The 25,924-nt window shown below is 46.0% G+C and overlaps 1 protein-coding gene across 1 annotated transcript in view; it reads right to left on the minus strand.

The window, feature by feature from the left end:
- The window catches only part of ERICH6 (glutamate rich 6), a 34,403-nt gene extending 12,524 nt beyond the window's left edge, over positions 1 to 21,879 (minus strand). Inside the window, exons 1-9 of the mRNA XM_040974899.1 lie at positions 21,842 to 21,879; positions 14,656 to 14,747; positions 13,081 to 13,143; positions 12,772 to 12,827; positions 12,565 to 12,681; positions 8,802 to 8,915; positions 7,323 to 7,480; positions 6,889 to 6,956; positions 5,243 to 5,385 (exon numbers count right to left, since the gene is read on the minus strand). Coding sequence (XP_040830833.1) covers positions 5,243 to 5,385; positions 6,889 to 6,956; positions 7,323 to 7,480; positions 8,802 to 8,915; positions 12,565 to 12,681; positions 12,772 to 12,827; positions 13,081 to 13,143; positions 14,656 to 14,747; positions 21,842 to 21,864 — 834 coding nt within the window. The 5' untranslated portion in view covers positions 21,865 to 21,879. The remainder of the gene's footprint in view (positions 1 to 5,242; positions 5,386 to 6,888; positions 6,957 to 7,322; positions 7,481 to 8,801; positions 8,916 to 12,564; positions 12,682 to 12,771; positions 12,828 to 13,080; positions 13,144 to 14,655; positions 14,748 to 21,841) is intronic.
- Between the last annotated feature and the right edge of the window lie 4,045 nt (positions 21,880 to 25,924).

The raw sequence follows: 25,924 nt of genomic DNA on the forward strand, positions 1-25,924 counted from the left end.
CCATTGTCCATGCCCGCAATGATGGACATATGACTGTGTTTGAAGAACTATACTTTAGTAATGATACAGGGGAACTCAGTGAGGGGGGAAGGAATTGGGGAGGGGACAAGGGAAATCCCAGGGCCTATGGAACTGTATCATAAAATGATAATAAGAAAAAGAGGTTAAAAAAAAAGGCTCCTAGCAAATGGAAACATTTCATATCCCAATTGTGGTGGTGGCTTATGCAGTCTATCACATTTTTAAAACCAAATGGCTGTAAAGGATAACTATCATTAGATATAAATTTTACTTGAGTAAACTTGGCTTAAAAAAGGAAAAGCAGGTCCTGCCATTGTTGCAGCAAGTTCAGCTGCCACTTGCTGCACCAACATCTCACATCGGGATGGCTGCTGGAGTCCTGGCTGCTCCATGTCCCATCCAGGTCCTTAATAATGTGCTGGTAGATGGAGTAGTGTTTGGATGCTGGTCGAGCTGCAAGGGGGATGCAGATGGAGTTCCTTGTCTATGGCTTTGTCTGGTCCATCCCAAACCAACCTGTATATTTTGGGGTGAGTCAGCAGATGGAAGATTAATCTCTCGCTATTTTTCTTGGCAATTCTGCCTTCCGAGTTATTAACTAAATCTTTTAAAAAGAGAGAGAAAAAGGAGAGGAAAGGAAAAGCACTCCAGTAAAAGCTGCGGTGGCTCGTGTCTCCTCCAGGTTGTTCTTACAGTTCAGATTATGGCATTAAGTGGAGTGTAACAAAGTGAATAAAGACATATAGGAGATTTTTTCTGCATCTCCAACTTCAATTATTTTAAATGCAAAGTTCAAGAAGGAAGTGAATTGGCACCCTACCTTATTTATGACAAACTAGAGATTCATTTTATAAATCACTATCTTGGATTGCACTAAAATTAATACACAAATTCCTAGCCTACACAGTCAAACAACATATTTTTGGAAACATGGTTAAGCATCTAAAAATTATGAGACATGGAATACATCCAGGCAAATACTAAAACCCACTGTTTTGTTAACCAGTAACCATGAAGCAAACACCTGTGCAGGTCACCGTCCAGGTCAGGAAGCACACTGGAGCGTGGCTGACACTCCATGGGCCCGCGTCTCCTGCTGAAGTATAACCAGCAGTGTGATTGCACAGTAATCTCTTTCCTTTGTACTTTTATCATTCCCAAACAATAGGGATTTTCTTGATTTTGAATTTTATATAAAAAGCAATTGTGCATTGCATCTTTTTTTTTTTTTTTTGGTCTTATTTCCGTGTTAGCATCATGTGTGTCCGTGCCCGTACGGCAGTTTTCATCTGGTTACAGTTCTCTGGGGGATGACTTTATCACTGCCTGTTTATCCATCGTACTGTGTTAAGGAACCTTGTGTTGCTCCCAGTGGTGGGCTGGTACAGACAGCAATGCTGTGATCGTCTGTGATGCTCTTGTTCAGTCCTTTAAACACATCGCACCTTCAGGTGGAATTGCTGAGTCCCAGGAAACCCATCTTCAACTTCACCAGATGATGCCAAAATGAGGCACAAGCGTTACATTAATTGCCAATTCCAGGACAGGCGCAGAACGACAGCTGTTACCTTTTTCCAAACTTAGTACTCTCAAATGTTTCTGTTTTTGTCTATGTGCTGGTATGAATTGATCTCTAATTGTGGTTTATATTTTTCATTTTTAAAAAATTATTTACTTATTTTTATTGCAAAGGCAGATTTAGAGAGTGAAGGAGAAACAGAGAGAAAGGTCTACCACCTGCTGGTTCACCCCCAAATGGCCACAATGGCTGGAGCTGAGCTGATCTGAAGCCAGGAGCCAGGAGCTTCTTCCTGTTTCCCCATGCCAGTGTAGAGTCTCAAAGCCTTGAGCCATCCTCCACTGCCCTCCCAGGCCATAAACAGGGAGCTAGAGCAGAAGTGGAACAGATGGGACATGAGCTGGTGCCTGTATGAAATGCTGGCACTTACAGCTACAGGATTAGTCACCCTTCCCTGAATTTTGATTTCTAAAGTGACCAAGATGATTGAGTGCCTTTTCAAATGCTTATTGACGATTTCAATTTTCTCGCTTGTGATGAATCTCTTCAATTTTGGGGGGCCTATTTTTGTAGTAGGTTGATTTTTTTTTAAGAGTCAACTTATAGAACCTGGTATTGTAGCCATGTGGCTGAAGTTCTCACCTTGCACATGGTGGGATCCCATCTGGATGCCTGTTCTAATCCCAGCCATGCTTCCCATCCAGCTCCCTGCCTGTGGTCTGGGAAAGCAGCTGAGGACGGCCCAAAGCCTTGGGACCCTGCACCCACGTGGGAGACCTGGAAGAAGCTCCTGGCCACTTGGAGAATGAATCATTGGTTGGAAGATCTCTGTCTCCCTTCCTCCTGTATATTTGACTTTCCAATACAAATAAATCTTTAAAAAAAAAGTGAATCTATAAAATTCCTTTTTCATGTGGCATGCAAGGATTCTGCATGTCATTTGTGTTGCAGATCCAGCTCTGTTCTTGTTTTTCACAATTTGAATTGTCCTGTACCAGCGCCTTCAGGATTGCTGCTTTTGTCTAACTCTAGTAAATCCTTGAGCTGAAGTCATAAAGCTGTCCTAGCTTAAAAAAAAAAAAAAAACTTTTGTAATTTTACATTTTACAGTTAGGTCTTTAAGCTATTTGAGTAAAGTGTCAATTGCACTTTAAGAATGGAGACTTAGGTGTTGACAGGATGCTCCTTCCTCCATTATTGCACAACACCATTACCTGCACAGATCAGATGTTCATGTCCCATGAACATGAGTCTCATTCAGACTCTGTTATTTTATCTTCAATAGATCCCACTACGCAGCAGAGAACAGTCTGTCTCTCCTGCATTCTTTAGGCGTACGTTGAACATTCTAAGCTCTAGATACCATCACTTACATTTTGGGATCAACCTACAAAAATTTCCCAGCCTCCATATACTTAACAGGAGATGATGACCAAGCACTTGGCCCCCTGCCACCATGTGGGAGATCTGGAAGGAATTCCTGACTCCTCGTTTGGAACCTGGCCTGGCCCTGTCGTTGTGACCATTTGGTTAATAAGCCAGTGGGTGGAAGATCTCTCTCTCTGTCTGAGTCACTTTGCCTTTCAAATTAATATATGGATCTTCAAAAATTGCTTTGTTAAATTAATTGCTCAGATATCTGTGGCATTGCTGTCCCCCCCCCTTGTCTAGTAGCCTTCTCCATAATTGAATGAAGTAGGATTGAACAGTTTCTTTATTTTTTCCTTTTACTTCAGCAAAATTTTACTTTAAATATTTTGAGATTGTGTTGATATGCGAAATGTATTATAACATGGTATCTTCCTGGTATACTGAAGATGTATCATTACAGAGTGATCCTGTTTATATCTGATAATGTCTTTAACTGATGCATTTATTTATGGTAATATTTTTATAATATTGAAATTTATATTTAGCATTGATATCGTTACATATTTTTAAGAAGCTTTATTTATTTTTATTGGAAAGTCAGATATACAGAGAGGAAGAGAAACAGAGAGGAAGGTCTTCCATCCAATGATTCACTCCCCAAGTGGCCGCAACGGCCAGAACTGCACTGATCCAAGGCCAGGAGCCTAGAGCCTCTTCCAAGTCTCCCATGCGGGGACAGGGTCCCAAGGCTTTGGGCTGACCTTGACTGCTTTCCCAGGCCACAAGCAGGGAGCTGGATGGGAAGCATGGCCACCAGGACACGAACTGGCGCCCATATGAAATCTTTGTGTGTTTAATGCGAGGACATAAGCCACTAGGCTACTGCACCAGGCCTGCTATGTTTATATTTTAATTATTTATGTTTAATATCACATATGTCCTTTATAAAAAGAATATAGTTGGAATTCTTTCTTTTTAAATAACATTTCAGTCTGACAGTTTTGTCTCATTAACTGGAGCATTAGTCTATTTATAACACAATATGTACAATAACTAATATTAATGCTTTCTACTTGTCCATGTATTATGTGTGTCTCATTTACCTGTCTTTGTCATATGTGAATTTAAAGCAAATCATTGCATTTTTTGTTCCACCTTTACTAGGTTGGAAGGTATGTCTCTGTTTCTACTCTTTTTCTGGCTGCTTTCGAAATCTCTGTTAGGAAACCTCATCTGTGATGGCCTGAAGTGAATCTGTTTCCTTTGTTCTGAGCCGAGGATTTCAGAAGGTTGCACGGTCAGCTGTCTGCGCTCAGGGGTTCTGAATCTGTGGATTTCACCCAACTGCAGATCAGAAATATTCAGAAACTCTGCATCTTGATTGGACTTGCCCAGCTTACATTTCTTTTTCCTTGTAATCATTCCTCCAGTATTGCAGTGTGGTAACTACTCGCACGCTCTGGAACTAGAAACCCAGAACTCCGTTCAAGTCTCCTGTGTGGGCGGCAGGGAGTCAAGGGCTTGGGTCTTTCCTGCGGCCTCTCCGGGTGCGGATGAGCAGGGAGCTGGGGTTGGAAGCCTAGCCAGGACCAGAACGTGGCAGCTGGACCCAGGACACATAGTCCCAGGTAGTGTGTTGTTAGCTGCCGCACCCAATGTCGGCCTGGGAGAATGTACTTTTACGATTGAGTTTGATAATAGATGAAAACTTCTATAATAGTTACAGGTGTGTGACAGAAACCTGTGGAAGGAACAAAGATTGAGACGCGTGCTGTACAGTCGATGCATGTCCTGCGTCTGCGCTGTGCTCACACCCAGCTACATGGGACTCCATATGACCAGTACGCTGAAGGTTGACATTGTCAACTTTGGTTTTAATGAACTTACCTCTTGCTACCTTCCTGGGCAGTGCATATCCAAAACATATTGGGATATTAATGATAGTTTGGGACGTGAGGTGAACCCCTCATGTTTTTACTCTTCCAAGGATTTCCAGTGTTTCTGTAATGTATAACTAGCACATTTTGAACTAAAGAGGTCTTAACCAAAAAGATTTCTTAAGACATTGCTTTAAAACCTAGGAGAAGTCAAAAGGCCAGGCCTGTACATAGTTATGCTGTCTCCGCTGAACTGTGTTACCCTCAGGATGACCTATTGTTCACTTTATGACCATCGTCATTAACCCCACATCATATCTTGATGCCCTTTATTTCAGGAAAAACAGCATGTGTATACACATAAATTGGACATAGGAAGTGTATATGGCAAGACGAACCTTAGAAAATTGGCACAGTCTTAAAAATGGCGAGCAAAAGTCCTCGCAGTCATTACCTTTCCACACACACTCCTAGAATCACAGCAAACGATGGAGAAGCTGCTGCTCAGCTGCAGGTCAAGCAGACTCCCCTCAACTGTCTTTTCTTCTGGAACATTCATGGAGAGTTGGTAGGTAATCGTTCTTAAATGCTTTGGATCTGAGTGGGGGAAATAATAGTATGAAAGAACTTACATGTTTAACGTTGGAACAAACCTTTCTTCTAAAGTAAAAAATTCCCAACCCCATTACAAATCATTGATTCTTCAGACTCATTTCTTCCCAAGGGGGTGGGGGGGCGGGGAGCGGGGACCTGCATTACGTCAGTGAGGAGCTTCTTTCGCTAAAAATCGAGAACGTTCTCTTATTATATGAAGAAAGTGGCATTTTTGACCTTTGAGAAGGTTGACTATCAAGTTTTATGGCCTTAAGGATCTAATTGCAAAAATATATGTCTTCGCTAGGTATTTGAGCTCAGTGACTGAGCAGTGCTCAGAGGATGGTCTAATTTACCCCAGACTGGGCAGCCTGTAAGAGGAGAAGCAGGATGCAAACCAGCGCTTCTGAGATGTATTTGGTTATTTGAGAGAGAGAAGAACTTCCCAACCACTGGTTCACTTCTCAAATGGCCACGGGTGGAACTTGGCAAGGCTGGAATCAGAGGCAGGAGTGGGGAACTCCTTCCAGTTCTTTCGCAAGATTAGCAGCTGTCCAGGCACTTGAGTCATGTTCCTCCATTTTCCCAGGTACGTTAGCTGGGAGCTGGATAGGAAGTAGAGCAGCCAGGAATCGCCTGTGGCTCTGGAATGCGATGCTGGCATTGCAAACAGTGGCTTAATCTGTAGAGCCACAACACCAGCCCCATCTTCTGCTTCTAAAATTCATAATTCAGGCCTGGTGCGGGAGCCTAGTGGTTAAAGTTCTTGCCTTGCACTTGCCAGGATCCCATATAGGTGCTGGTTCTAATCCTGGTGTCCCTTGCTTCCCATCGAGCTTCCTGCTCGTGATCTGGGAAAGCAGTTGAGGATGGCCCAAAGCTTTGGGACCCTGCACCCATGAGGGAGACCTGGAAGAAGATCCGGGCTCCTGGCTCCGGATCGGCGCAGCACCGACTGTTGTGGTCACTTGGGGAGTGAATCATTGGATGGAAGATCTTCCTCTCCATCTCTTTTGATCTCTATATACCTGCCTTTCCAATAAAAATAAATAAATCTTTAAAAAAAGAAAAAAATAAAATAAAATTGGTAATTCTTCAACTATGCCAGAACTATAGCTATACTGGCCAGTTAACTGACAGAACCAATATGCAAAATAGCCAGATTGATTTTTGACATGATTTCTAGACCCCAATTTGAAAACAAAATGGAATGTGTGCTTAATTAAACGAGAGGCAATGATCTTGAGAACTCTTCACAGCTACGTGTCACGTGCTCTGTAGATGTTAATGATGTGTTTCAACCAATATTAACAATGAGATGACGAGTAAAAACTTCAAAACTCAGATGACTAAAACACCAGATTTTCCCAAGCCACTTTGAGTAATTACTTGGGAGTGAATAATTTCAGCATTATTTTTTACAACACAGATTTGCTCTCCTCTTCACACGTTGGAGCTGTCGGATGACATGCACTTAGTCTATAACATCAACTTCAACACGCTCACCTTCGGAGGCAGTTGTGTATTCAGTAAACTTTTTGACAAACTGTTTAGCCAGTAGTTGCTCTTGTTTTCTACAAAACAAAGAAACGTGCGTAAAGCTGGGATGTGGCTAAAGCTTACGACAGATAAGACAAATGTCAGCTTTGGGGAGCCTTTTAACTTTTATCTGTTTTCACTTGTGAATGCAGACCAGCTCGGAAGGCTGCCTTCCTGCGTGGGGGGCGGGCACGTTCCTCCCACAGAGGATTCTGAGTTATCCTGTTAACCTAGGCTTGGTAAATGACCGCTTTCCATCCATGCTCTGCCTGATCTCCCGAGAGCTTTTCCCATGACATCTACCAGCCATTATCATGGCTTTGCTTTGGCCAGTCTCCATTTCTTCCCAGGGCTTCCCAGAAGGTGGAAGCCTGTGGAAGCTTCCTGTAACTTCTTCATACCTCTTCAAGGCTTTCTCCTTCGCTTTGAGTTTCTCAACCTCGCTGCCGTGGGACGCATGAGGATCAATACAGATTAATTCCGGTTTAGAGCTTTGGACTCTCTGATTTTCCTCATAGACGTAGTCAATCAGGTTCTGGAAACGAAGGCAACAGGAGGCCTGAGAAGCAAAAAGGTCATTTTAGCATCATCAGCCCTAGGTGAAAACAATCAGAGGGAACAGACACCGGACACGATGAATAGGCTTTGGCTGATGCTCCAGCACAGCTTTTCTCTTGTTCATTCTGGTGACAGTGATATTAAGATGTAATTCACATGCTGTATAATCCACTCATAGGACAGGTGCAAGGTGCTGGCTTTTATGTTTGCAAAGTCACCATGCTCTTAGAACATGAAACTGCTACCTCCCATCCCCTCCCCTCTGCATCTCCTTCCACCCCATTACAGCCACAAGCTTATTTTCAGCCTCCCTAAATTTGCATATTGTGTACAGCTCATATACCTGGAATCACAAAAGTGTGACCCTTGTCGCCTGACTCCTTTCACTTGGCAAAATGTTTTCAGGATGCATCCATAATATATTGTGTTTTAGTACTTCAGATTTCATTTTCTGGATGAGCATCTTTCGTTGTGTGAATTACTATTCCTAATTTATGTGTTAATCAGTTAATGGACAGCAGGAGTCTTTCGCTTTTTGCCTGTCAGGAATCACTGTTATGAACACTCCTGTGTCAGTTTTTGCATGGATTTATGTTGTCAACTTCTTTGGATACAAACCTTAGAACAGAATGATGGGGTCATAGGGAAGCTAAATAAGGGAATTTCACAAAATAAATGGAAGATAGAATTACAAGATAAATCTGTTTTGGTGCAGAGCTTGTGCTGCTCATGCGTACAAGGAGCCTTCAGAAAGATCATGGCGTCAGTGTTTGGTGGAGTGGCTACAATGTCTCTTGGGCTGCTCACATCCCGAATCAGGGTGCCTGAGTACAGGTTCCAGCTGCACTTCTGGTTCCGACTTCCTGCTAACATGCAACCAGGGAAGCATGGGGAGATGGCTCCAGTCTTCAGTCCTAGCCACGCACACGGACCCGCCCCTGGACTGCATACTGGGCTCCTGGCTTTGTTCTTGCCCAGCCTGAGCTGCTGCATGTATTTGAAGTGTGAACCAGAGGGAAGATCTGTTGTACTCTGTGTCTTCTTAAAAAAATTTGTAAAAGTTCATGGGTAATGCATCTTATGGTGAAAAAAAAAATGTACAGATTTATACATCATTGCCAGCAATTACTATTATCTTTCTCAGCGTTGTCCGTTTGGTGGGTCTGAGGTGTCCTGTTGTGGCTGTGATCTGCTTTTCCCCAGCAGCTAGCCTATACATCTTTTGTCAACAGCAATGCAGGTGGAAAATGCAGGAGAAAATACCACCTATGTTTACAAATAGTGTTTACAAAAACACTCATTCTGCCTGGCTTGAAACTCACACATTTCTTTTGCTCGGTGGAACTGTAGTCAGAATAAATATCCAAGCTGGAAAAAAATGATTTGAGATCGCTGCCACAAAATTCACACTCAGGCGACAGCTCCTCCTCTTCATCCTTCAGAAAGAAAGAGAGAAAGAGAGAGAAATGAGCTGGCCACTGGAAGCCTGGCAGCTCTGAGAGCAGCAGGAGCAGGTCCTGGATAGGACTGATGGAAGTCCTGTGGGACAGCAGGTGGGGAGGGGGTTGCCAACTTGCTCAGAAATAGTCGATGTGGCACTTTCAGGGCACTGGGATTCTCTACCAGGAGGCACCTAACAGTGAGACCAGTGATCCTTTTTTTTTCTTTTTATTTTGACAATCCTTACATATTTAATTGGGGTAAAAAAGGTTCAAGACCTAAAGGGGGATATAGAGGAAGAAGCCCCACCCAGTTTCCCACCCACCCTAAGTCCCGGATGTGGGGCATGCTCTGAGATACTCGATCAAGTGGTTCCAATAGTTCACCATTCATGGGTCGCTGCCAGTCTCGCCACTCCAAGCACGATGTGGTCGTTGAAGAGTCCATTGATTGACACAGTCCCTTCTAAAGAGTCTCCATTTGCCCAGTTTTTTGCTGCCAACAGGTAGCTGAGGTTGTTGCTTGACTTGTTCTGTCTTTACTTGGTTAGGACTCTGAGTCCGGTGTCTCAACTGGGGAGATCCTCAAAGAAATTTTCAGGTATTCCCAGTCCAGATTCCTGCGCGTTCTAGTAAGCATAGGGCCTGGCACAGTCCATTGCCCCGATCAGCTGGTGGTTGCAGTTGCTGGGTTGGTTCTGTCTCCACCCGTGTCCTCTTGTAGTCTGGCCTGGTTCCGCCCTGGACACACTTGGCCCTTGCACGTACCAGTAGGAGCTGCAGCCCAGTCAGGGTGGCCCACAGTAACCCCAACCAGGCCTACCCCCTACCCTGGCTTGCCAATATGTATGGCATACTAGTCCAGTCACTCAGTCGGGAGCTGCTGAGGATCCAGATGGCCTGGGGCACTCCAAGAGACTGCTGCAACTGAGCAGAACTAGGCTGAGCCCAGGCCGAGCTCTCGGTGTCCCCGGAGGCCTCTCCCGTCTCAGCAGGAGGTTGCAGAAATGACTGAGGACGCACAGTCCCTTGTGGGGTAGGTACATGTGTAGTGTGCACTGACATGGAAGGCAAGAAACCCATACTAGATTTTATGCAACTAGTCCAAGGTGTTTGAATATCACTGAATTGTTTTTTTTAAAGGGCCTGATAAGGGGCGGGGTAGGGGGGTCAGGACGGTGGTTTGGCGATGCCTCTTAGGATGCCTGCCTTCTCTATTGGAGGGCCTGGGTTTCAGTTCCACTCCACTTTCAATCCCACTGCCTGGGAGGCAGCAGGTGGTAAGTTAAGCATTTGGATCTCTGTCACCCACACGGGAGACCTACATGGAGTCCCTGGTCCTAACTTTGATCTTGCCAAGCCCTGGCTGCTATGGGCTTTGGGGAAGTGAACCACTAGTAGAAAGATGTGTGTGTGTGTGTGTGTGTGTTGCTCTCCCTTTCGAATCAATTGCACTCTTTTTTTAAAGAGAAAGTCTTGTAACTATTAGGTAGGCTACCAATCAATTAACTTCATAATGCTAACGGAGAGCCCTTTCTCAGAGGGACCCCGAGTTGCTGCTTGGGCATTTGTGCTGTGATGGTAGTTTAGGAGAGCAAGGTGAGAGGGGAGGGGAAGAGGCAGGGGAGAGAGTGAAGGCCAAATGATTTCCAGAGGGGCTCATAATCTGTGCCAGCAGGTGCCCTGCAGGCAAGCAGCCAGACTCCACCCAGGCCTCCAGGAAAAGACTCCCGCCATGAACTTCCCCAGGGCAGCTACATGTGCCATGGAAACCATCCTCTGAGACTGACAACAGTGCCCCACATGGCTAAAGATGGCTGGGGCAGCCAGGAGTCCCCATCTCAGAGCAACGACCATTCAACTACTGTCCTTCAAGGCATCATCAAATCTGTTCACCAACAATCACTGTGCGCCTTGTGCAAAGCAGAATGGAGAGTAAAGTCTTGCATTAGAGAATCAGGATGAAAAATCTAGCACAGTTCTCAGATGACTGAGCAGGGCTGAGAGAGAGCTTAGCAATGCTAAGAAAAGCCCCCCATAAGCTGTGTTCTACAAAGGGCTTGGCCTGTGGCCCCTTCCTTCCATCCGGAGATGAAGCAAGATGGAATCTGGAGTTGGAATCCACACCGGGAGAGGGTGTGGCTGGAGAGGAGAGCTGGCCAAGCCAGCTGCTGTGGCTCTCCCTGAACCAGACTAGTGTTAATGCTGGATGTGAGAGGCTTACCTGAGCATCAGGGACTGGCCTTGACTGGGTGTTGGTGCAGCTATGTGTCCCAGAGGGAAGACCATGCTCAAGTTCATCTCTGGGTGGCAGGGAGAAGGGACAGACTGTAACCTCAGCTCAAGAGACTTTTTATATAAGAGAAAAAAGTAATCCAGCCCAGAGGCAGGTGTTCCGCCTGGGGTCCGGGACACTGGCTAGGATGCTAGGAAGCCATTTGGGAGAGGCTGAGTTTGAACGCTGCTCTGATTCTCCATTCTAGCTTGCTGAAAGTAGACACTGAGAGGCAGGTTGGCTCAGGTAGTTGGAGCCCTGACCCTGTAGAGGGGACAGAAATGGCATTCCTGGCTTCTAAGCTTTGGCTCCAATCCAGTGCTGGTCACTACGGGCATTTAAGAGAATCAATCAACAGATGATATATACTCTGTCTCTCAACAGAACAGACACATTCAAGATATTCTTGAAAACATTTTCAGCTTGAGTCAGTAGGGTGATCGGAAAGCTTGGGAACCTGGGCAGCTAGGTGTTGCTGTTACATTGCACGGATATTTGATGTGTTGTGTCATCAGCATTGTGCAGTGCAGTGTGCTGTACCGTGTGCCAAAGAACATCATGGTAACGTGGCCACAGAGCCTCTCTCCCGCTCCATGCACATGCATCCCACACGTGCTGCCTCACGCCATCCGTGCCTCCTACTGTCCGTGCGTGAACCTGAGCCTGTTGTGCTCTCCAGAAGTTATCAGAGACCCTGATCTGGGGAGTGTGCAGGGCATCCAGTCCAGGTGGATCATCTCACCACTAAGTCCACACACATCATTCTGGTGAAGGGGGCTGTGCCACTACTCTGTTGGCGTTACTGATTTGCTCCGTTGCCCATCAGTCACAGGTGTTAAATCATTGCACAGCATTATCGGCATGACCACGCCTGGAAATATTGGATGATCCCTGCTGATGGAATCAAGTTCAGAGGAAGTATTTCACATGGGCCCTCGGGCAGCAAGTGTCCTTAAGAAATGGGGGACATGTGGACACAGGGAATTTCCTGACTGCTGGGACAGGGACTGCACTGAGGCAGCTGCCAGCTGAGCCATGCCAGGGAGGGGCGACCACCACCAGAGTGAGGACACACTTAACAAGGCCTCCTTCCCATGTGGGCCCTGTGCAGAGACCTTGAGTTGGAACTCCTGGCCCTGGAACCATGCTACGCTTGTTTCAGTTGGTGTAGGCCACCCAGCTCCTGGCACTTCATTTCAATCTCTATGGAGGCTAAAACTGCCAGGCCTTGGGTCTGATTCTAGAAGAAGGTGTGCCTTGCATTTTTTTTTTCTTTCTAAAGTATGTTTGACATCTTTTGTGCAAACATTATGTGGATTTTTATGTCATTAAGAAAAAAGAATAATGATAAAATCTATAGATTAAACTTACCTTGAAATTAATGTCTAAATTTGAAGTCTCTTTTTTGTACGCCAAAATGGCTGGTGGCCCTGTGCTGGGTAATGTTCTCAGCGAAGGCTCAAACAGTGTCATGAAGTCTTCCTGAAACTGAATTAGAGACACAGAGAGACTGCAGAGTCAACCAGCTTTTCCTACCGGGTGAACAGTGTGCTACTTGAAGTGATCAGCATTTCTTACCTCGAGCTCATTTAAGATACTTAGTGTTGTCTCTTCTGGGTTAATTACCCACTTTTCTGAAGAGAAAGGATACGTTTAGAGGGAAGGGTCACCACCGCTGTGCTGTGTTTCTCTTTTTCTCTGGTTTCTCCATCCCCTCTGGTCCATCCCACACTCACCATGTGAGCACCCTGGCTGCCGACCGACAGCTTTGCACACATTTCCAGAGGCGTACTCTTGCCCAGGTGTGGGCAGTGTGCAGGTTAGGGCGGCTTCCCTACCAGCAGCTGTCTCTCCAGGCAGAAGGGCTGAGGCCCCAGGTCCACTTACCTCTAAGCCTAGCAGCTTGGCTTATGGCTCCAGCTTCCTTTTTTTGGTGGACTGCTTTCTCCCCTGTGAAAAGCGAGTATACTTGCCATCAATCCCGATGATACCGGAGAGGAGAGGACTAAGGGAGGAAACGCGTCTCAGAAGAACCAGTGTCTTTGTTGTGATTGTCTTTTGCCTTTTTCCAATGAACACTGAACCAGCAATAAGGATCAGAGGAAATGTACTATGCTTGTCACGTGTCAGACCATTTCTCCCTTCCTTCCTAGCCCTACAAGAGTGAATCTTTTGTTATAATGTTTTGCACACGTTTTTGTTTTGTGCTTTTGTTTTTTAAAGACTGAAAAGAATATCTACTTTGAGAGACAGAGATCTCCCACGCACTGTTGTCTCACTCCCCAACGCAGCTGGGACGGGGCAAGGCCAAAGCTTGGAGACAGGAACTCAATCTAGGCTTCTCCACAGGAGTGTGTGTGGGGGGGGTCCCCAGCTACTTGAACCACCACCCGGTTTCCCTCAGGGAAGATGGAACGGGGAGCCACAGCTGGGAATTAGACCTAGGCACAGATGTGATAATCTGGCATCCTAATAGGTGTCATGACCAAAAACCAAACAGCCACTTCTGTTTTCTGCTTCATATAAGTATCGTGGGGATGGAGTTCAAGACCCAGATTTCAACCAGCAGGGTTACTCTGTGTGTAGCCTGCAGAGCACTGGAAATGGAGAAGATGGCCATCAACATGTCTGGAAGATTTAAAGCAAATGGGATTGGCATGAAGAAACATTAAGCAGAGCAACATTCAAGGTCAGAGCAAAGGATAGGGGCTACTGAGATGTGAGGGTGGCAAGGGCCCAAGCACTTGGGCCATCTTCCACTGCTTTCCAAGGCGCACTTGCAGGGAACTGGATTGGAAGCAGAACGGCTGGGACTGAAACTAGTACTCCAGCAAAAGATGTTGTCAAAGCAAGTGATGCCACAATGATGGTTCCACAAATGAGCTTAAGGATCCTGATGAAAATAAATAACAGTGGAGGGACAGGTGTGTTAGTGTGTTGGTTCACACTGGGTTTGAGTTTCTGCTCTCTCTAGTTCAGATTTCCTGCTAATGCATGCTCCAATGTGGGAGCCCTGGATCAAATTCTGGTTCTTGGCTTTAGCTCTGGCCCAGGCTGGGCTGTTGTAGGTATTTGGGGGAGTAAACCAGCATATAGGGGCCCTCCATCTTTTAAATAAACAAAGATAATGTGTGTATTTTCCATTACATTTTTGAAGTCTTTGGCATGTTATTTCTATAACAAAAAAGATATTTGTATAAATATAGTGGCAGATTATTCCTTGATGTGAACAGAAATGCGACCACTTGATAAGTTCTAATATCAAGGTGTTTAAATATGTACTCTCAATTTGATCTTCAAAACAACCCCCTGATAATGTGAGATAACCAGGTTCAGGGGGTGAGGCAGTTTGGCCAATGTGCTTGTGTTGGGGTTGGGGTTGGAACCTGGTCTTCTACAGCTGTGACATTTCCAATATGTAATTCCACCTCGTGGCCAGAGCTAGGAAATGCAACTACTCACGGGTTTGTTTTTTATCAGCCAGTTCTTGAAGCCAACTTTCTTCTGTTTGAACTGATGCTTCTACTCCTTGGCACGCATTCTGGTAAGCACTGCTGAAATTTAGGCACTATATTAGTTTTGAGTATATGCCAATGGTTGTTGGCAAGTGTTCTAAATGTAAGGTGGTTGACAATCAAATAAGAAATACACATAGAAGATCCTAATTCTGTGTTAGTCGAAATATTTTCTTGCACTCTTGTTTCTTCAATAACAGTAGGCGTGGTACATTTGCAGCACACCTGTTCCCTGGAAAGTGCTCCTTTTTAAGTCCCAGAGGCTCCCAGTGCTGCATTATGCCCCTGTGGGAGTGAGTTATCACTACGGTATCTATGAGTGTTGTCGTTGGTCACAGTTTTGTTGTTGATCAGATTTTGCTGCCTTTCAATGGCTTAAAAATACTACAACCAGCTGTTGGGCTTACTGCAATTAGAAATCTTTCATTTTTATTAATAATTTTACCAGTTAATCATCAATGACATGATAGGAAAGTGGACCTTTATTGAGACTTACTAGTTAAAATGAGTCTTAAATGAAAAGAAATTAACGATGTTGCTGTTAAAGCTTCTTTGACTCTTCAAATTTCAAAATTTTAAACAATTTGTTGGGGCCCACCATAATGGCTCAATTGGCTAATCCTCCACCTCTAAATACCCGCATCCCACATGGGCACTGGTTTGTGCCCTGGCTCTACTTCCCATCCAGCTCCCTGCCTGGGAAAGCAATGGAGAACGGCCTAAAGCTTTGGGAGCCTGCACACACATGTGAGGCCTGGAAGAGGCTCCTGGCTTCAGGCCGGCTGAGTTCTGGCCATTGCAGCCATTTGGGGAGTGAAGCAACATATGGAGGACCTTTCTCTCTGTCTCCCATTCTCTTTGTAAATTTCCCTTTCCAATAAAAAGAAACAAATCTTAAAAATAATTTGTTGGAGTTTTAAAAAATGATCAAGTGACATCTCTCTCTCTCTTTCAGTTTAGGATTGCTACCTTATCAAATTTTTAGATTCTCTTACGTCTCTGCCTCTCTTTTTCATGCTTTATTGCATGGGTGGGGAACATTTGGCCAGGAGACCACATAAGGCCTTTGAAATTATTTGGTCCAACCCTGCCAAGGCAACCACAGGTGGGATGCAAACTCTCATAAACTCAGAGCAGGTCCAGTTGTCAGTGGATAATTTTGTTTGGCCCTGCAGTGATGGTAAAAATATCCAAATGTTTCTTGGCAGAAGAGTGTCCCCACCCCTGCTCGTCAGCACATTGCATCAGTCAAGTGGTTTGTTTTTCACTCTGCAGTGAGCGAGTCCTCAAACGGGGAAGAGTGCTTTTGCTCAGGCACCTGGGCCAGTCTCTGGGGGAGCCCTGTTTATCTTCCTCCCTGACAACCAAGGCACAGGGATGACAAATTAAGAAACATTAAAGAAGAATCCCTAGGCAACATTTAGTGGTTTTGTTCTTTTCTAATTCAGTGCTTAACAAAACTTATCATTTGGTTAGGGCTCTATCATTTGGTTAGAGACCGTTTCTGAAGTTCTATGTGAAGATGAATGATTCTAACACAGTTTAACATTTACTAAGAAGTTACTATGTGGTGTATAGATTTGTGTGTGTATATATATATATATATGTACAGACATACAGTAGTTGCTTGACACATGATGGGGCACGTGCCGTAGCAAAGGAAGGCAAGCCTCCAACTGCAGTGCTAGCATCCCATATGGTTCATGTGCTGGCTGTTCCATTTCCTGATCCAGCTTCCTGCTTACAACGTAGGAAAGCAGCAGAGGATGGTCCAAGGCCCACGTGGAAGACCTGGAAAGAGCTCTTGGTTGCCGGCTTCAGCACAGCCTAGCTCCAGTCATTGCAGCCATTTGAGGAATGAACTAGTGGATAGAAAATTTCTTTGTCTCACTTTTTCTCTGTAACTCTGCCTTTTAGATAAAAAGAAATCGTGAAAAGCAAAACAAAATAAAACAGTACAAAACCAAGCCAAAAGTTAATCAAAGCAAGAATTCATCTTTCTCCTGAAGATGATGGAGTTTGAGGAGCCTCCCAAAGGTCACAGGAGTTCTTCTCTGCCTCCAAAACGCGTGTTTCTCCACATCTGTCAGTCTGCTAAAGATTGTCTCATTTTCTACCAGAATAGTAATATAATAAAGAAGAACAGAAGTAACTCAACACTGATGGCATTTTCATGAAATTTTAGGATGTATTTCTTTGAAAACACAATCTTGCCAAATTCCTCTAGAAAATGCTTTAAGTATGAAAGCACCTTTTTGGGAAGATTTACAGTGAGAAAGTGAGAATTTGATCTCAGGAAGAAGTTCCCATTCCAAGTGGAGATGGCAACTTAGTACACAGTTCTTCCCTTCTTTCCGAAATCTTTCTGAGCAAAGAGCCCTGGAAAACAAGACAGGGGGGCCTGACAGCTGCTCCACTTCCCATGGACTTGGTCCATTCTCTACTGCTTTCCTAGGTGCATTAGTACGGAGCTGGATTAGAAGTGGAGCAGCTGGGGCTTGAACCAGTAACCATATGGGATGTTGGTGCTGGAGGGTGTAGGCTCTGTGCCATAGCACCAGCTGGCCCTAAAGAAAGGGATTTCCTAAGACATTTCTGTAGTGACTCAACCAAACTCGCAGAGGATGAATCTGGGAACTCACCAGAGCTGTTGAAGGAGTGAAGTTAACACAGTTGGCCAGGCAGGCCCATTTCTTTCTCCTTGTAAAGCAGATGGCAATAGTTATTTTTATTTATAAAGAGGAATAAAGAGCAGCTTTGTAAACATAGTGGGTAACCTGTGTGGGAATTTCTTAACCTTAAACAGAGAAGCAGAGCAGATGGAGCATCCATCTGCTTGGGATTTGTCCAACAGGGTTGGGGTGGAAGAAGGGACATTCCATCCATGAAGAACGCCAACCATGCAGAAGAAGATCCTTGTCCTAACCCTAGTAACGGCAGGGTTCCCGACTTGACTCTTTCCTACCTAGGCACTGCTGGCAGCTGGCTTTGATATGTTCTGCCCACCTGTGCAAGGCTTCTGATAGGCACTTCCTGCCAGTCCTGTTCAGACGCCAGGACTGCTCAGTTGCAGCAGCCTTCCAAGCGCCCCACCATTCACTTACACAAATCAAAAACCAAAGATCACCAGTAAAGTGAGCCAACAACATGGAAGAGAAGGTGCAAATGACAACAAACTCTGAAAGGAAAATGTAGGAAGCAGAACTATGATATGATACTACCTTCAAATAACTAAAGTGCGCACGCACACACACACACACACGCCATTTTGAACAGAAATCATCCAAGAAATAGAACTGCTTATTGGAAATGACAAATATGAATAGCCAAAGAAAAGAATTCTTCTTTTGCAGAAGTTCTTCTTCTGCAGAATTCTTCTTCTGCAGAAGTTAATTGAGTAATGACACACACGCACATTGGACATTTTGAAGATATGAAGAACATAAAGACAAAGTTATGAAGGAGAGAGAATCTGTCCAAGAGACCCCTCCGCCTCTAGGAGGATTCGGAAGGACAGGAGAGGGGCCACGAAGGGGAGCCACCAGTCAGCCAGGAGGAGGTTTGAGAAGCAAACTGATCAGCAAGATTGGACGCTGGTGGGCAAGGGAGCGAGGTCTGCAGGACCTTGAGGGGAAGTGGTGTCAAGCCCATTCTCTTCCACTGGTTCATGTTATTTTACTATTTGTTCATTTGCAAGGCAGAGTTATAGAGAGTGACGAGAGAAAGAGAACCTCCAGCAGCTGGTTCACTCCTCAAAGGGCTACAGTGGCCACGCTGAGCTGGGGCTGGGTCAGGCTGAAGCCAGGAGCTGGGAGCTCTGGATCTCCCACAGAAGTGGCAGGGGCCCAAGCCTTTGGGCTATTTTCTGCTGTTTTCCCGGGTGAATTAGCAGAGCACTAGATGAAAAGTGGAGCATCTAGGACTTGAACTGGTTTGTAGGATGCCAGCCAGTGCTTAACTTGTTGTGCCAGTCCCAAGACTGATTTATATTCCTAACAAAGAAAGTATGAGGGTCTAATGAAGAAACCTCCCAAGGACCCAGGAATTTTACTATCTTTAAGACATTTATGAAAAAAGATCTTAGGCATCTACAGTGCTTTTCCAACAAAAAGAAAAGGAATAGAAGAAAGAAATTAATAGTGGGAATCAAGAGGGTATGGGCAGGGAACCCACAGCAGCGAAGTGAAGACAACACAGCAGAGAAGACAAGTTTTACAGACATAGGATTAAATTTCTTAAACATCAATTCAATCATATTTGCTTCTTTTTAAAAAAGTTTATTTTCGTGAACTTGAAAGGCAGAAAGTGAGAGAGAGAGCATACTTTTGACCACCTAAATGCCCAGCACAGCCAGGACTGGGCTCTACCGAATCCAGGGGCCAGGACTCTCTCTCTCTCCAGGGGCTGTCTCTCACAGGGTGGCAGGATCCAAGCGCCTGAGCCATGACCTTTTGCCTCACGGGTACACAGCAGAAAGATGCATTGGAAGAGAAGCTACTAGAACAAGAACCAGCTCTCTGATCCAAGACACATGTGTTCTGGGCAGCTTAACCTACTATGACACAATGCCTGCCCTTCCCATTATTGGTCTCTTAAAAATAACTATATTTATTTATTTGAAAGGCAGAGTTACACAGGGAGAGATTTATAAAGAGATTTTCCACCTGCTGGTTCATTCCCAAAACGATGTTTCAAAACATAACATTAGGGATTTTTTTTTAATTGGTGGTCTGCAATATTTCAAATCAACCTGTACCGAAAACACCAAGAGCTATTTAAAATTAACAAAGCATGAAAGAGTGGTAAAGTAATACAGCTTTATGTGAATATATATATTAATATCATTTGTACATAATTTGCTAACTGGGTGAGAAGAGGTGTAAGGAGAAATGGCAAAATGCACACGTCCTCTAAGATGTTAATTTTTCAAAATAAATGCATTCTAACTTAAAATATAAACCAAGAAATAGAGACATAAATACCTTAAACTCCTAAAGACTAGACAAACTAAAAATTAACATAACTGCTGATACGGTACCAGGAAGTCCATAGTTGCAAATAAATCAATCAAGGAACTAAAACGTGATACTTCAAAGAGCTAGTGGAAGAAGGGAACTAGAAGACGTTGATGTTGATGCAAAAAACCCTTCAGATTCCATACATAGCTCTTTCATAGCATATATTTTTCATGAAATTTTTGAAGTATCCTCTTGAAACTGTTTAGTGGACAAGGAGGTAGGCGTCTGGCATGGCTGTTGAGATGTCCGTTGGGATGTGTGTGTCTCACATCGCAGTGCTCGGGTTTGAGGCCCCGCTGTGCTCACAGTTGTTCCTTCCTGCTGGTGCCCACGCCTCGAGAGGCTTGGCATGACTTCCTGGCTCTCAGCTCGGCCTGGCCCAGCCCTGGCTGTCGCAGGTATGTGGAGGAGTGAACCAGCAGATGTCAGATTTGTTGCTTTTCAAGTAAACAAAATTAGTAACAAAATAGTTAACGGTTTATCTACTCTATTGAGTAGATGTGGGAGTGGACAAGGTCAGGGAGATTTTTGATTTCTAAACTTTCTTTTTGCTTTTTATTGTCTACCCCCATCTTGCCCCTCTACACTTTTCCTAAACAAGGGTTTATTTATTTGAGAGGCAAAATGGCAAAGTGCTAGGGAGAAGGTCCCATCTTCTGGTTCACTCCGCAAATGGCCACAGCAGCGAAGGCTGGACCAGGTCAGAGTCAGGAGCCTGGAAATCCATCCAGGCCTCCCAGATGGGTGGAGTGACACCAAATCCTTGGGTCATCACTTGCCCAGGCGAGTCAGCAGGCAGGTGACTCAGCAGAGTGGTGCAGCCTCCGCTGGAACTGGCATTCTGATATATCGAATGACAGCATCACAACACCCCGATTTTTAAATTATATATACTTGTTATGATTTCTTTTAGTTTAAAAGGCAAAGGACAGAAACAGTTCCCAGCTTCTCATTTACCTACCAACTCCCAGAACAGCAGAGTCTGGGCAAGGCCGGAGCTGGGAGCTAGGAGCTCAAACCACGTGTTCCATGTGGCAGGAACCAAGGGCTCAGCCATCGCCGCAGGCTCCCAGAGTGCACGTTAGGAAGCCCGAGCCAGGGACTGAACTCAGGTACTCTCCTATAGGACAGAGCTGTCTTCAATGACATCTTCATCACTAAGCTAAACACCTGCCTCTGTAATTTTTAAACTGCAAATACATTTTTTTTGTTGTTGAAAAAGTCAAAGGTTTAAAAATGAGACAGAACAGTTCTTCTGCTTAAGAATCTAAACGTTGCTCATAAAATTTAGGATCAGTCCTTGTGGCATAGCAGGGCAAACTGCCCCTCCGTCAGGGGGTCGGTTGGAGTGTGGCTGCTTGGCTTTGTGATGTGCTTGGGTTCCCGCCACCTGCACGGGCGGACTGGGATGGAATTCTTAGCTCCTGGCTTCAGCCTGACTCCACACCAGCTGTTGAGGGCATGAGGTATTTCCAAGCTGTGGTCCTACCAACATGTTTGAAGGAGGCAGAGATTACTGTTTCATTAAGGGTGTGCCTGTTCACGCTGGCCGGCAGACTAGAGACTTTAAATGTTCCCCGTGGGTACTGCTGTGCACATGCTCAGTACTGCTTCGTGCTAAGTCTCCAGCCACGGAAAGAGCTGGAGACAGGCAGGAACCTTTACATTTTTCACAGGTTCTGAAAAATGTTATAAATGTATTTGAAAGACAGAGAATCTTCTATTGGCTGGCTCACTTCCCGCATGCCTGGAAAGACTGCACAGGCCACAGCCAGGAGTCTGGGACGCAATTCTAGTCTCCCATTCAGGTAGTGAGAACTCAAAGGCCCGACTTGCCTGCTGCCCCTAGAGCCTGCATTAGAAGGAAGTTCAAGTGGGATGTGGAACCAAGACTGGACTCAGCAACGCTAATAGGAGATCGTGGGCACTAAAAGCAAGGTCTTAAACTGCTACGCCAAATGCCCGTCCCACTGTCATTTAAAAGAAAAAAAAAAGTCCTTAAAAAATCATAAATGCCCCGGATTATTTATTTCTCCTTTTTAAAAATGTTGATATGTGAGGCAAGCCTTATCGCCTTGGAAAATGGTGATATAAAAAGTGAAAGCGTTTTCTTACCTATCTAAGTTCGCATCAGACATTTCCTTCCTAAATGTATGGAATATTTTAGGAACACCTGTTGAATGAAGCACGTAAACATTTAGCCGTTACCTCTCAGTGGGCGGTTCTCCAAGGGGCAGTCTTTCCCGGCACCCCCAGACAACACTGACAGTGTTTGGAGCTGTCATTCACAATCACTCGTGTGTGTGTGTGTGTGTCTGTGTGTGTGTACCAGCCACAGATGTGGCTACACAGCCTATTATGCACAAGAGAGTCCCCTTTTCCTCACTGAAGAATTTTCCAGATCCAAATATCAAAGCGGGGAGCCTGAGAAAGCTCAGAATAACCGTCGTTTTTTAAAAAAGGCCTTTTGAAAGTGGTTTCGGTGCAGTTGAACCTGCCAAGGAGTTTTGTGTTTCCTACTGTTTAGTCCCATGGCCTCCTTAAGGCATGTGACAGGCACACTTCCTAGAGAAGTGCCCAAGTTTCTATTTTTACAATGCATCCCACCCGTATCCCAAACTGGCAATCATTACGGCAGAGTAATCAATACGCCAGGCTATGTGCAAGAAGGGTGCGTTTGTGTGTAGTGGCGCATATGTATGTATGCATAGGTGTGTGTGTGTCGCGGTACATGTGTATGTGTGTGGGCGCATGCATTTAGCAGCTAGACCCCCAGGCAGATGCAGGCTCAGCCTTGCGTGGCCCGGCTGCCCGCGAGGCCTGGACAGTGGGGAGGAGGGCCGGTACTTTTGTGTGGGGTGACGCTGGAGGACGGGCTCTCGCTAGGCGTGCGGCTCCACGAGAACATCGAAGCGTGGCTGGTGGTCGGGCTCAGGCTGGGGCTGGCGACGCTGGGCAAGCGCGGGCAGAGTTCGAGCTGGTTGTAGTCTTGGATCTTGTCGAAGTTCAAGGCTGTCCACAGGTACTCATTGAAGTGCATCCCAGGCACGTCCGGCGGACTCTGCGGCGCCTCTGCGGAGGCAGCCCCTGGACCCGCCTCCGCCTGCTCTTCCTCCCCATCTTCCTCCTCCCCATCCTCCTCCTCCTCCGACCCCTCCTCAGACTCCTTCTGGTCCTCCTCCTCCTTGTCACGCTCGCTGGAGCTGCGGCGACGCGACGCCATGGCGGGTGGGAAGCGAGGTCGCGACGGGTGCGCGGTGCGCGTCCGTGTCCCTGGGCGACGGCGCGTCCGCGGCCTCGCGCTTCCAGCCGCAGACCCTCCCCAGCCGGGGAAAGCGGTGTGCACCGGCCCCGCCACCCTCTCCGCGTGTCCACAGAGCAGCTTATGGCGTAGTGAGCTCCCTTCCTCTCCCAGACACATAGGCTGTTCTTAAAAAAAAAAAGTTTCTAGTAGTTGGAGCCAGGGAAGTGGCTAATTGGATGAATGCCTCTGATGTCACTCGGCGTCCTGGGTGCTGGCATTGAGCTTTTGAGTGGACAGATGATGATTGGGACCAGTGGTGAAACAACATTTACAGAAACAGAAGCCAGGTCTTGGGCCGCCGTCTGCTGATTTCATTTATTAATGCACACGATAAGGGTCTTGACTGAGGTCTTTGGTGTCCTTTCCGTTTTGCACCTGATTCTGTTCATTGTTGTGTTGGTGGCTTCCTCTGTCCCTGCTTCCAGCGACGGAACCGGCCTAGGCATCCCTGGCCACTGGGAGATACAGATATCTTTTATATTATATGTATTATAGTAATATATCTATTTTGTATTATACAACAAATAAACCTCAAACATGTATTAATTTAGTAATGTGGAATACTATATACTAATATATATGACATTATCTTTAAGATTATATTTTTATTTATTTATGGCGCTTGAAAGACAGGGTTACAGAAAGGAGACACACACCAAATGAGATTTTCCATTCGTTGGGTCACTCCTCAAATGGCTGCAACAGCCAGCGCTCAGTTGGTCAGAAACAGGAGCCAGGAGCTTCTTCCGGGCCTCCCATGTGGGGCAGGGGCCTGGGGACTTGGGCCGTCTGCTGCTGCTTTCCCAGGTACACCAGCAGAGAGCTGAATCAGAGGCAGAACACCCGCAACTGGTGCCCCTATAGGATGCTGGACCACAGGCCCAAGATTAGCTTGCCACACCAGGGTGCAGGCTCTGAGATTTTTGCAAGTTATTTATTAAATACACAAAGAGGCCAACAGAATAATTTCATGGGCATTGGGATGACCGATCCCTGCGTGATGTGATGGTAGGGGTGAGACCTAGAGGTCCCCATCTGTCATTGAAGCTCGCTCAGCCTCAGTTCCTCTGGGTGGAGAGTGGGCGCAGCTGTACCCCTCAGATGTGGGGGGTGTTCACGATTGGTCAACATATCTCACCTGGAGGCCATCTGTTGCGAGCTAGGCTGGGCTTCCTGCTCATTGCAGCGAGATGCCTTGGAGGACGTAGGCTGAGCTTTGGGAGAAAGGCTCAGAGCTGCCATGAGGGGGCAGAGCGGAAGCGAGGCGACCTCTCGTCTGTTTAGACAAGCTGCGATGTAGTCTCGTGGTGCTTCATTCTGTCCCGATGGCTGAGTGACCTCATTTGAGGCTGTTATTCCACGAGGAGGAAGAACACAGCAGCCTGGCTCTGAGTGTCAGACCAGCTTGGAATACTATGGGGTCTGACATCTGGGGTTCCCAGGCATCAGGGGCTGTGACCCATACTGTGGGAATGTGTACTGCTGGGCAGTGAAGGGAGAGGAGTTGGTGTCTACATTCATTAAGTCATGTTGTGTGATGGTCATATCACGGTCATGGGCAGTGGGTGCTGTGGCATAGAAGGTTTAACTGCCGCCTGGGATGCCGACATCCCTTGTGAGTGCTGCTTCAGATCCTGATGTCACGCCCTGCTCATGGCCTGGGACAAGTGGTAAAGGATGGCCCTAGTGCTTAGGCCTCTGCCACCCATGTGGGAGTCCTGCATGAAGTTCCAGGCTCCTGGCTTGGGCCTGACTTGGCCCCTGCTATTGCTGCAAAGCAGCAGATCGAAGCTCTCTCTCTCTCTCTTGCTTTCCCTAATTCTCTCTCTCTAATGATGCTGCCTTTCAAATGAGCACCTTTTTTTTTTTTTTAATTAAGACATAGTTCTTGAATCTTATCTGAGACAGCCCTCAGGCTCACCTGAGTGTGGGGCCGTGGGTGGCGAGGAGAGGTGTGGTTCCTGCCCTCACCCAGCAGGAGCAGCAGCAGTCCAGTAAGCTAAGGGGCACAAGAGCCAATCAAGGGCGTTACTCTTCCCCCTCCCTTCAGGGAGTCAGAGATAAAGTACACGCAATGTCTTATGAAAGAAGTGATCTGCGGTTAGCACACACTTGGCACAGGGGCGAGGGGACATTTGAGTTGCTTTGGAAAGAAGGGGGGTTGCAGGTGGTTGAAGGAGAGGGTGGGAAGCGTTGCTGCAGGCTCTGGGCGGGACAGGAAGGCCAGCAGAGGAGCTGTGCCCAGAGGTGTGAATGGAGGCGCTGGTAAGATGCGGGGGACATAAGAGAATAAGAAAAGGCCCAGGGCTCGGTGCAGTGGCCTAGCAGCTGAAGTCCTCATTTTGAATATGCCAGGATCCCACATGGGCGCTGGTTCTAATCCTGACAGCCCTGCTTCCCGTCCAGCTCCCTGCTTGTGGCCTGGGAAAGCACTCAGGGAAGGCCCAAAGCCTTGGGGGAGACCTGGGAGAAGCTCCTGGCTCCTGGCTTCAGATTGGCTCAGCACCGGCTGTTGTGGACATTTGGGAAGTGAATCATCGGACAGAAGATCTTCCTCTGTCTCTCCTCCTCTCTCTATATACCTGACTTTGCAATAAAAAATAAATCTTTAAAAGGAAAAAAAAAAGGCCCAGTTGGTTTCAGGACAGTCATAGCATTTTGCTGTGAATGAGTTTCTGAAACTCTTTGTAAATACTGGATATTAATCCCCTATTTGTTGTATAATATGCAAAGATTTTCTCCCATTCTGTTGGTTCCTTCTGTGCTTTGTTGATTGTTTCCTTTGTTGTGCAGAAGCTTCTTAGTTGTAGTCCTATTTGTTGATTTTGGTTTTGACTGCCTGTGCTTTTGGTGACTTTCTCAAAAGCCTTCACCAATGTCTTTATCTTGTTTTG

This window comes from Ochotona curzoniae, unplaced genomic scaffold, assembly GCF_017591425.1.
Source record: "Ochotona curzoniae isolate NIBS_2020 unplaced genomic scaffold, NIBS_Ocur_1.0 contig_2599, whole genome shotgun sequence".
NCBI classification, from domain to species: Eukaryota; Metazoa; Chordata; class Mammalia; order Lagomorpha; family Ochotonidae; genus Ochotona; species Ochotona curzoniae.